General features: G+C 37.3%; 1 protein-coding gene across 1 annotated transcript in view; it reads right to left on the reverse strand.

Annotated features, from left to right (window-relative positions):
• The window catches only part of ACSL3 (acyl-CoA synthetase long chain family member 3), an 81310-nt gene that overhangs the window by 7986 nt on the left and 60413 nt on the right, over positions 1-12911 (reverse strand). Inside the window, exons 8-14 of the mRNA XM_032754352.2 lie at positions 12679-12750; positions 11238-11377; positions 8639-8811; positions 6900-6974; positions 5008-5199; positions 2844-2958; positions 1447-1604 (exon numbers count right to left, since the gene is read on the reverse strand). Coding sequence (XP_032610243.1) covers positions 1447-1604; positions 2844-2958; positions 5008-5199; positions 6900-6974; positions 8639-8811; positions 11238-11377; positions 12679-12750 — 925 coding nt within the window. The remainder of the gene's footprint in view (positions 1-1446; positions 1605-2843; positions 2959-5007; positions 5200-6899; positions 6975-8638; positions 8812-11237; positions 11378-12678; positions 12751-12911) is intronic.

A 12911-nucleotide genomic window follows, 5' to 3' on the forward strand; every position in this document is an offset into this window, starting at 1 on the left:
ATACATATAATGGAGTATTACGCACCCTAAAAAAGAAAAATCCTATCATATGGTACAATATGAATAAACCCTGAAGATACACTACACTAAATAAGACAGTCACAAAAGAATAAATACTGTATGATTCCACACGTATGAAGTACCTCAAGTAATCAAAATTTTAGAAACATAAAGTAAAAAGGTGGAGGGAATGGGGAGAGAGGGAAGAGGAATTAGTGTAATGGGTATAGTGTCTCAGTTTTGCAAGATGAAATAGTTCTAAAGATCAGTTGTGCAACAATGTAAATACACTTAACACTACTGAATTGTACACTTAAAATGTTAAGATAGTAAATTGAATGTTATGAGATTTTTACTACAATAAAATAAAGAAATATGCAAAATTAAAGACAAAGTGCCTTGGGAGTAAAAAAAGGTGTATTAACTCTAACTTGTAAAAGTAAACAGAAATAATACACAAGGTTTCAGTCTTCAAAGATTAAAAATATTTCAGGAGTGGTTTCCAAAGGAATATACACTATGAGCAAAATCAGTAAGGCATGTACGACAGGGCTGACTTAAAAGACTGCGTGGAACCTGACATTACTGAAATGTGAAGAGACTAAAAAGTAAATGCTGGAGCCTGGCATGGTGACACACGCTTGTAGTCCCAGGTACTCAGGAAGCTAAGTTGGGAGGATCGCTGCAGCCTAGGAGTTCAAGACCAGCTTGGCCAACATAGTGAGACCTCGTCTCAACAACAAAACAAAACAATTTTTTTTTAATTAGCTAGGCATAGTGGCATGCACTGGTAGTCCCGGCTACTTGGGAGGCTGAAGGGAAGAATCGCTTGAGCTGGGAGTTCAAGGCTGCAGTAAGCTATGATTGTGCCACTGCATTCTGGTTTGGGCAACAGAAGAGACCCTGTCTCTTAAAAAAATAAATAAAATAAAAAATAAAAAATAATTCACGCTTGTTTTATGCTTGACACAACAACTTAAAAGACACAGATGTTTTTATTAAACCAACAATATTAAACCAGTCTTGGGCACTCCTCACTCCACCAAAAATGGTTATGGAAACTATTAGTACAACCAACTACCAGTACTCTAACATTGTATAAAGTTTCAAAAGGAGTTTTGGCCTGATCACACTGTGGGATAGTGTGGCCAGAAAACTGAGCAAGGCCTTGAAGAACAGCTGATATAAGAGAAAGGGTTAACCCAGAAAGCAAAGGTTGCAGAGACAAGAACATTCAAAATACATGTACCTCAGTTTGGTGGGAGTGGTTAATTTGTGTAGCAGGGCTTGAATGGGGGACTGATAAGTTTACTCTTCCATATACTAATGGTACAAATGGTTTCTGAGCAGAAAGTGATGAACCCTAAACCTTAAAACAGGTTGAATGCATGTAAGTACTCTCTTCCCATCTCAGTTCTTAGTCTATCAGTTTAACCGAATACTCACCTGAAATAGCAGCTTCGGAAAGCACTTTAAGTACCTCATTTTCCATTTCACAGCTGTTACACAGCTCCTCCCAAGTCCCTTTAAGTCCTTTCTTTTGAGCTAGTTCAGTTAATTCCTTTTGATTTGGCACAACAAATCCAATGACATAAGAATGATAACTGAAATATAGAAAGGATAACAGATAAGGAACAAAATGGTAAACTGTGTTAACTGCAGTTATTATTACAGTGACAAGTAGTAAATAACTCCTCACTATTTTTTTTAAATGCATGTGCCATACTTGGCACTGGCATACCCATTTCATGCAACTGCCAGTTTTACTGTTTGATTCATAATATTTTCCAATGCTTTGGCAGAGTTCATTGCTAAATAAACTTCAATCTGACATTTCATGACGAATTTCAACTATGAAAAACTGTTATGAATACTGCCACGTACACATTTTAAAAGCAAGTTACAAATATTAGAAAATTCACCTTTAAACCCTGATTATCAGTATTTCATAGCACGTGTTTTAAAAAATTAAAATTTAACATAAATTAAAACTATCTAAAAATTCAGCAACGAATCAAAATGATGTGAATATATTCTTTTTTTTCTTTTGTTATCAGATAGAGGAACTCTGACTATGCCCAATGAAGGCAGATACTTTTTTGAAGGCCATAAAACAGTAACATCAGGAAGAAGATACTTCTGGTTACTATCACATAAATAAATCCAGAACTGTATCATCACTAAAGAAAATACTAAATGGCTAAAGACCAGAATCATTTACAAATAAACGCAATTCATTTCTAACTTGGGCTGTACCCCCAACGCCTGTTTCTAAATTAGTTTTTCTGATAACAGATTTTATTTTCCCATAATAATGCATGTCAACTGTCGTAGACAGGTTCCCAGCTGCCTCTTCATCATCATGAGGTGGGGAGGCTGTGCGTTTAGGCTGCAGCTTAACACAGCTTACATGGGAGCCCCAAGACCTGCCTGGAGTGCCGAGCAGGCTCAAGTGTAGAGTGGGGATAAGTAAGCAGCACACTCCTCACTGCCACTTCTTTACTCCCCATTCCTCTGGAGTAGTTCTGTGAAGCTTCCCCTGCTGAGGGACAGGTAGGTAGGGGTACCAAGGCAGCAGGAAGGAATGTTTAATTTTCTTCACCTCCCTACATGGGACACTGCCTTGAGACGTAAAGCAGAAAACAGGGACAGAGAGAAAGATCAGGGGAAGCCTTACAAGGAAAAGAGTCAGCTAATGGCTGTAATGAGAAGGAGGCCCTTCCCACAAGTAACAGATAGGAAGAGTTCTCGGAACATCTTTACAAAGAAGGTCCATACAGGTCGGAAATGTCTATGCACATCAAACGTTTTAAGTCAAAGTAGTATGAGTTCCACGTTCTCACCTGTTTGCATATGCACAAATGTTATCTACTAGTGGAAGATTCTTCAAAGCTGCCTCTACTTTCCCAAGAGAAACATATTCTCCTGCCTGTAGTTTTACAAGGTCCTTTTTACGATCTGCAAAACAAAGAAAAGTGGAGAGGGGAAAACAATGAGTAATAATATTAATAACATTTAATACATATATAAATACTGGCCATTCTCTAAGTAATCTGCTATCAAATTATTTAACACTTGGCAAAATTAAGCATTAATGGTTATGCCGAAATTAAAAGCACATATTAAAATTAGGCCCTAATTTTTGTACTGCTAAATACATGCTTTTAAAAGAAAAACAGGCCAGGTGCAGTGGCTCATGCCTGTAATCCCAGCACTTTGGGAGGCCGAGGCGGGCAGACCACTTGAGGTCAGGAGTTCGAGACTGGCCTGGCCAACATGGTGAAACCCTGTCTCTACTAAAAATACAAAAACTAGCTGGGCGTGGTAGTGCACACCTGTAAGGATCCCAGCTACTCAGGAGGCTGAGGCAGAATTGCGTGAACCCAGGAGGCGGAAGTTGCAGTGAGCTGCGATCATGCCACTGCACTCCAGCCTGGGTGACAGAGCAAGACTACATCTCAAAAAAAAAGAAAGAAAACCAATTAACTTCTACGTAATGGACTCCATTAGCAGGGCTTCAAGTATGTTCTTCTGAACAGGTTTATTCCTGGTATCCATTAGTACCAGGCAGGTGAAGAAGATATTCAATGCCATCTGCAAGTTCACAACCTATCTGGAGACATGCATAATGCAAAAACGTATTACTTCAATACATTGGTACTACAATGGTAGAGCTAAGTGTTAAGACTCTCCAGCCTGGGGATTTGGAAAAAATTCTTGCAAGTGAGGCCTGAGCTGAGGGTTGGTTGGTTGGTTGGTTGGTTGGTTGGTTGGTTGGTTGGTTTTGAGATTTTGAGTCTCACTCTGTTGCCCATACTGCAGTGCAGTGGCACAATCACGACCTCCTGGGCTCCTGTGATACTCCCACCTCAGCCTCCCGAGTAGCTGGGATTACAGACCTGAGTCACTATGCTCAGCTGCTTGAGCCAAGTCCTAAGGGAAGAGTCAGAGGTCAGGTGGAACAACACTGGCAAAAGCCAGAAGAACATCAGCTCTAATTTCAGCTGCATCAAGGAGGAGAAAACAACCGACGATGAAGCTGAAGAGGCGAACAATGTTAACAGGGGCACCCTGAACTGAGCTTCTAGGAGACATTAAATGGTTGTGGCCAGTAAGATCCATGTTTAGTAATTACATGGTGGCAGTGAGAGGATGTGTTTAAGGCAGTAAGCATGGCAATAGTGAAATTATTGGGAGAGGGTGGCAGAAGGTACAGGCCTGACCAATGATCAGGTAAGAGAGACAAAGAGAGAAGAGTATGATTTTGAGACATAGCTCGTAAAATAAACTAGTGGGATATAAAATAGGCATGGGAAGCTGACTGAAGAGAACAGTCTTGAGTCTCCTCCCAGGTTTCTAGTTAGCAAGACAGGGACAGAAATGCCATTAACTTTTTTTTTTTTTTTTTTTTTTAGACGGAGTCTTGCTCTGTCACCCAGGTTGGAGTGCAGTGTCGCGATCTCCGCTCACTGCAAGCTCCGCCTCCCGGGTTCATGCCATTCTCCTGCCTCAGCCTCCCAAGTAGCTGGGATTACAGGCGCCCGACAAAGACACCACGTACGGCTAACTGAAATGCCATTAACTTTTAAAAAAAAGAACCTAAAAGGAGAAGCAGAATAACGTATTTTTCAACCCATATGAGTCATAGTACTTAAGCCGCCTGGCTTTCCTTTGTTCTCCTGGGCAAGGCAAGGGTGCAGTTCAGACTGTGAGAGCTCCATCTACTAATCTCTAGATGTCAGAAACACAGGCAGGAAAGAATGACTAAAGGTTATCTACAAGTAATTTAAAATATCACTGCTGCTGAACCATCTCTGAGAACTCATAACACGTCAGGCCTCATAAATTCCACGGTCCGCAATATTTCATATTCCAAGAGTGATGCAACAACCCAAACTAAGATTACATAAAGATCTATATTATTAAACGCCTTCTCTAAATATATTGTACGTCTTGTGTAAACTACTTCAGAAACATTCATTTTCAAAAAAATATTAGATGACTTACCAATAATCTTTAAGCATCCATCGGGTTCAAACTCTCCAATATCCCCAGTACAGAGCCACCTCTGTCCATTTTCATCTTCAAAGAAATCAGCTTTTGTTTTTGCTTCATTTTTGTAGTATCCCATTGTCACACTTTGGCCCCCAATAAGAATTTCACCCCTGGGGTGTGGTTTATCAGTATTAAAGTATCCACCTAATAAAATAATAATTAATTATTTGGAGTTGGGTTAAACACATGAAAATTTGAAACTATTAGTTTCTAAATAGTCATCTTATTTTAATCCAATTAGAACTTCCCAAAGGAAAAAAGGCAGACACTACGAATGAACAAAGTTTATCAATTTAACAGTAGGCACAAAATCTCAGTTGCTAAACCATAAGCATTTATGTTTTCAAACTTCTATTCCAAGAAAAAAATTAAACTCTAAAATCCAACATCTTCCATTTGTTGTATAAAATTATAAATACAAGAGACAAATTATTTGAAAGATTCTGCAACGTCTTAAATATCATATTGATAAACTGATAAAAGTATTAAGTCATGCAATTAATAAAACAAATCCCTATATAAGAATGAGTTACTGCTGGGCCAGTGGCTCATGTCTGTAATCACAACACTTTGGGAGGCCAAGGACGGTGGATTGCCTGAGGTCAGGAGTTTGAGGCCAGCCTGGCCAACATGGTGAAACCCCACCTCTACTAAAAATACAAAAATTAGCCAGGCGTGGTGGCGCACGCCTGAAATCCCAGCTATTAGGGAGGCTGAGGCAGGAGAATCGCTCAAACCCAGGAGGTGGAGGTTGCAGTGAACCAAAACCATTGACATTGCACTCCAGCCTGGGCAACAAGAGCGAAACTCCATGTCAAAAAAAAAGTGAGTTACTACATATTAAGATTTATTCTTACAGATAATTTCAAAATGACTCCAAGCCTAAATTTATTAAATATTCTCACTAATTCTGCTAAAGATAGCTAAAAGACATCCCAGCCTTAGAATCTTTCTTTCTTTTCTTTCTTTCTTTCTTTCTTTCTTTTGGAGACAAGAGTCTCGCTCTGTCGCCCAGGCTAGAGTGCAGTGGTGCAATCTCGGCTCACTGCAACCTCCACCTCCTGGGTTCAAGTGATTCTCCTGCCTCAGCCTCTCGAGTAGCTGGAATTACAGGCACGCACCACCACACCTGGCTAATTTTTGTATTTTTAGTAGAGATGGGGTTTCACCATGTTGGTCAGGCTGGTCTCGAACTCCTGACCCCATGATCCGCCCATCTTGGCCTCCCAAAGTGCTGGGATTACAGGAGTGAGCCACCACGCCCAGCCAGAATCTTTATCTTTACCTGATGTAGAGGAAAGGTGCATCCCAGTAAAACACAGATAATTTGTATATTTTAACAGGATCAAATAAATTTTTACGTGACCATTATTTTAAATGGCATGAGGATAAACAGACTTTTATGGAATTACAGTGAAAATTTCCTTCTAATAATATAAGTTTGAAGCCTTCAGAAAAAAAAGAAAAAAATCATTTAAAAATCCACAATTTCATAAAATAAATTTTATAATTTTACTTCTGCAAAATAGTTATGATCAATCCTAATTTATTGACATTATTCACTTACTAGTACATTTCTTAAGTTTTTGCCATAATTCTTACTTGTATCTACATAATAAGTAAATAAAAACAATTATAGTTCTTCAGAAACATCTTTGAAACAAGAAAAATAAACGCATTCATATAGTTCGAGATAAAACACGTCTATTACAAAGGACAAAAATGAGCACTTATGGGTGTTTACATTCTAAAGGAAGAAAGTGAAGCACTAATTTTAAAGTGATTCTAATTTTAAAGTTTAATACTTTAAAAATTAATGCTCTGTGGTTAAAACAGTTTATTACCTTCCTCCCAGTTTTTTAATTTGATTTCACAGCAAACTAATGGTGCTCCCACTCTGCCAGTATTGTAGTCCCACACTAGGAATTAAATGAAAAAAAGGGTATTTGAGAACAGTAGCTAATACATTGCTTCATTTTTCTAAATTACCAAAAATGATTATCCCAAGGCTGAGATATCCCCAGAGAATCCTTAAAAGCAGAAGTCACATATTGGTGAAGCACAGGCTGTGAGGCCTGTAGAGGCGTATTTTTTGGCCTACATTGAGGGTTCTTTTTTTTTTTTTTTTTTAATTCGTTATTGCCATTCTTAAAAATCAGGAAATTTTAGATGTAAGTGTGGAATCGCCAGCAACAATGGGCCCACATTTCAGGTACAGCAGAAATGACAGCCTCTGTTAGAGAGGGCATGCCTGCTCCTGTTCCCTCAGAATCAATCCTTACCCATCACACTGTCTTACATTAGGGCCCACTTGACTCATTTAAACAGGCAGCTGCCTGGTTCTTGAGTTTGAAGTCCCTGTCTTAAAGGATGATGAAAACAATGGTTTACATCTATTCTACTTTCTTATTAGGCCTCACAGATGTGCAGTACAAAACACCTCTCTAATCTTTTCCCATGTAATGTATCACCATTTCAAAGCAAGACCTCTGCAGGCTTCCATCAGCTTATACTATCACACCCTATTTAAAATTAATACAGCAATAGCTCAAGAGCCACACTGAAGAATAAGACTGGAAGCTTTCAAGGATGTGAGGAAAGAACCCTCCACTATTATGAATTACTATTGCATTATGTTTCCTCTTCAAAGACCAAATATCAGAAATGAAAGGCTGATATTTAACACTTAAAGACTTTTATTTACAACATAAACTGTTACTAATTAATCATTCAATTTGAATCTTAAAAATAGAAGAAATTAAGGATCTTCAGAAGAAATCCCATATGCATGTATTTAAGATTGCTTATTTCCTACAAAACATGACTTAGAACTAGCTTCCAAAAGTATATGAAACAGAGAACATAACTGCAAAACAGAAAAATGAAGTAATACATGAAAATGGTATACAGAGGCACTCAAAATAAATAGGGAAAAATCAGTTATGAGGTTTTGTATCTATCCGTATATAGCAAACACAAAGTAGAAGCAGCATAGCTGTATCCTGTACCGGAAAGCAAAATAACTTTCTCCCATAAAAGGGACACATGAGGCCCTATGCGATTCATCTCAGAACTGCTGATTAGTTGGTAGATCTCCTCCTCAAACACAACCACACGATAAACTCTGGTAATAATATTCCCTAGACCTGAACCTAGTTCCTCTCTAACACTTACAGAAATCCTCATAAACATTCCTGAACCTGAGTCTTAACATACTTACCTACACAAATAAAAGCACCTTAATTTTTCTACATAAAAAGAAATTTAATCACTGATGTGAGAAAATAAATGTACACAAAATAGTCAATGTTTGTTACTAAAGTTTCTTTTCCAAAATGCTAAGTGGTTTTTAATATTACCTATCAGAGTTTGATATAAAAACTTCTCCAGATGAATTATTGACTCTAGATACATCTAATACATTCTAAAAATTGATATCAATGATCACAGTACTTGGAATCTACCATTATTCTGCCTCACAAACACCTTACTACTCTTCTCCTATATATTCGCAGAAAATATCCCATACCCCAAAAAAACGTCTGGCATCACACTCCAGCCTCTAGACCATGGAGAACACTACCTTCGGAAATTGTTCCGGCCCCAGCAGATTCAGTGAGTCCGTATCCCTGACCAACAGGACAGCAGAAACAGATGTTCATGAATCGCTGTGTGGTTGCAGAAAGTGGAGCGCCACCACACAACAGGAGACGAATATTTCCCCCTAGCAAGCTTCGAACTTTCCGGAAAACAAAGCTAAAGAAAAAAATTAGAGAACCACAGGATTTTAAAACTGAATGGGATTTTCCAAATCACTTAAACTAATCCCCAGCTTTGATATGAGAGATTTTGAGATTAAGTTACTTATCCAAGGTCACACAGCCAATTTGGAGATTCTCTTGAGCCCCAAATCTTAATTTTTTGAAGTTCAACAAGGTAAAGAATTTATGATTTCCTCTTAAGGGCTTTTCAAGTAATATTCGAATTTGAATTGTCAGGTTTAATTTTGTATAGTGACAGGAAAACCCTTGCTTATGGCCACTTTTATATCATTATTTACATAAAATATTTATCATATATTATATTAATACTGAACAATCCTATTATCTTTATGAAATATATTAAAATCAAATTAATTTTTGTTTTAATGTACTTTATTAGAAATGTGTATAATTTGTATACAACAATCTGGTTTTAAAGTTTCACTAATTCAAGCTTTGAAGTGTTTGTTAAAAATAATCTAGTAAATTATCTGTGAAGCATTTAAAAAAGGAAACAAGTTAAACATCTAATTGATGTTTCTGAAAATACACTAATAAAAAGATTGCATATTGCCTTGATCAAAAAGGAGAGGTAGTACTTAAAAAACCTTTTAAAAAGGTGAAGACTACACGGCGACCATTTTTTAAAAATGGTATTAACAGACTTTTCAAATCAGCTTTTACAGTTACCCCTTGGCATCCAGTCCTCTGGATACCAAAACCCTCAGATGCCTAAGTCCCTTATATAAAATGGCATAGTATTTGCATAAAGCCTATACACATCCTCCAAAATACTTTAAATTATCTCTAGATTACTATAATACCTAATACAATATAAATTCATTGTAAATAGTTGTTAATACCGTATTTTCTTTTTCACTGTTATATTGTTGTATTTTATTGTTTTTTTTCCCCAGAATATTTTTGACCCACAGTTGGTTGAATCTAAAGATGTGGAACCTGTCGATACAGAGGGCCGACTTTACAACTCACTGAAGAAATAACTAAAGTAAGGCAGGAAAAAAACTTACAAAGTTCTAAATTATGTGAAGCATCTGAAAACTATATTAATATTCCCATAAAAAATACTTTGAATGTCATACTTCCATTTTCTAACTTCTAAGCTATTTTATGATCAAATCATAAATCTACATACTCTAATAACACTACACAAAGGTTGGAACAAGATTGATCATTTAAAGCTTTAAATACAAAACATTTAATTATATTCATACTGAAATAAATATAAAAGCAAAAGAGAAACTATTTCTCAAAATAATTAAAACTACCTAAGGGTTCACAGAAAATATAAACTCACAAATAGCAAAATCTTAAGTGAAAACACACTTTTAATGACATTGCAGGTTTTTTAAACTGCTCATACTGTTATAAAGGTTTTTTGTTTGCTTGTTTTTTAAAGAGACAGAGTCTCACTTTCACCCAGGGTGGTGTGCAGTGGTGCAGTCATTGCTCCCAGGCCCAAATGATCCTCCCACTGGGGGCCCAAACAATCCTCCCACTTCAGTCCCTGAAGTAGCTGGGATTACAGATATATGACATCATGCCCAGCTAAGCAGAGAAGTCTTGCTGTGTTGCCCAGGCTGCTCTTGAACTCCTGGCCTCAAGCAATCCTCCCATGTCAAGATGATTTTTTTTTTTTTTTTTTTTTTTTGAGACAAGAGTCTCCAACTCTGTCGCCCAGGCTGGAGTGCAGTGGCACGATCTCGGCTCACTGCAACCTCCACCTCCCAAGTGAGCTCAAGCGATTCTCCTGCCTCAGCCTCCCTAACAGCTGAGACTACAGGCACATGCCACCACCCTGGCTAATTTCTGTAATTTTAGTAGAGATGTGGTTTTGTCACGTTGACCAGGCTGGTCTCGAATTCCTGACCTCAGCTGATCTGCCTGCATTTGGCCTCCCAAAGCACTGGGATTACGGGAGTGAGCCAAAGTGTTCAGCCAGGATGGATTTTTTTTTTTTTTTTTTTAAGACAGATTCTCGCTCTGTCGCCCAGGCAGACAGATCGTGCAGTGGCACAATCTCAGCTCACTGCAAGCTCCGCCTCCTGAGTTCACGCCATTCTCCTGCCTCAGCCTCCTGAGTAGCTGGGATTACAGGCGTCCGCCACCAAGCCCCGCTAATTTCTTTTCGTATTTTTAGTAGAGATGGGGTTCACTGTGTTAGCCAGGATGGTCTCGATCTCCTGACCTCGTGATCCACCCGCCTCAGCCTCCCAAAGTGCTGGGATTACAGGCGTGAGCCACTGCACCCGGCCTGGGATGGATTTTTTTAAAGAGTTCTCCTGACTTTATGAAATAAATTTATTTCTTATAATTATCTCAATTAATTGGGCTATTAATGTGAACTAAATGATTAAATTATCAAGAGGAGAAAGAAGGAGGTAGAGAGTCTTTACTTACCTGTTGCACAGTGGAGTATCACGTCCTTTTGAAATCTGTTCCATTTTGTAATTATAGGCCAGAATAAACAGATTACGTTGAAAACTACTCATTTCATTCACTTTATTCATGACATTTTTGTAGATCCGATCCATGATTTCCTAAATGTATAAAAATGAGTTTAACATAGTTAATAATGATAACAGCTGCCTTACATGTTCACTTAGCATCAGATTAATATTTCTAGCAATATTAAGGCATTTCAAAAGAAGTATTCTTCAACTGTGGATGTGATTCAGCAAGAAGGAAAAAAAACTTTTGTGAATTTTTCAAAAAGATGTATCCTATCAAGATCAAACTTTTAAAATAGAACCACAATTAGTTTAAAAATAGTTTCTAGAAAAATAATTTTTAAAAGCAGAAATATATCTAGATACTTATAAAAATTGTAAGATATTCTTTATATTGCTTTGTTTATCTTACTGATTCTGAACTAAAACCTACTCACAAAATAAATGAACAACCATCTGAAATGGTTTTTCAAAATTTCCTAACTTTATCTTATAAAAATATACAGTACCACATGCTTTGCTCACAAAAAGACCACGCAATGTTTGGGGGTTTTTGTTTGGCTATTTGTCTTTCGATATTGCACCAGGAAGTTTTCCTTGTCTGTGCTGCATTTTGCTTGCTAGATCCATTACTGTGAAGTATACTTTAATGACTTAAAATAATGTTTCCTCCATAACTTGAAATTACATGTCATTTTTAAGTGAACTAAGAATTTAAGTGGGATACTAAAGAAACTATAATTATAGAAGAAACTACAAAACTACTGATTATTTACATTTGACTTTGAAGTAACTATGTAATTATTCTTGACGTAAGCATTTAGGTACCCGACAATTCCCATCATTTCCAAACAAACTTAGCCTATGTTATAAGGAGCCAGAAAATCACTGCTGTCCCATTTCCCTTGTCCCATTCCCAGGCCCCTGTATTATGTAAGGACGCACAGCCCCTCTTAAGTCATTCAAAGCTGCACCAGCTTCTCTGTCACTTTGTTTGGTGTTCAGCCCAGACTTTCCCTGAGGACTCAGGAGGTAACTATACAGCTTGCTTAAAAGGAGGTGATCTCACACTTTCCCTCCTAGCTTCAAGTGTCGATGAATTCACAAACAGACATCATGAAAATAATTTTTATTTTAACAAGAAGGTATTTAGGCAAAGGAGTTGATAATTACACATAGAAGCTGAAATTAAGTTGAGTGCTTAGTAAATAAGAAAGCAAACTAAAACAAGACTGAAGAAATCCTATAGTACCTAAGGCAATATTCATAGTCAATAAGGAATAAATCCTACATAAACTACCCTGTCAGCAATGTATTTTTCACTAGCACTAATGCTTTGTAGCGGGTGATACTTCTTTAATACTCAATATTAAATAAGGGTCACTTCTTACCGGAACTGCTGCCATCAGTGTTGGTTTCAACATGGATGTATCCCCTTTGCTTCCTTTTTTAATTTTTGAAGACTATAAAATAAGAAAAAGTGATCCATATAAAGTGATCCTTATTTTTAAGATTCAATGGTATTCTTAGATCAAAAAGCCTATTAAAAATTATTTTAACGTACTTACAGTCTAAGAAGCACTTAAAAGGCCAAAGCTCATTTTAAAATGAACCATTGCTCTCA

This window comes from Hylobates moloch, unplaced genomic scaffold, assembly GCF_009828535.3.
Source record: "Hylobates moloch isolate HMO894 unplaced genomic scaffold, HMol_V3 SCAFFOLD_1, whole genome shotgun sequence".
In the NCBI taxonomy this organism is placed as follows: domain Eukaryota; kingdom Metazoa; phylum Chordata; class Mammalia; order Primates; family Hylobatidae; genus Hylobates; species Hylobates moloch.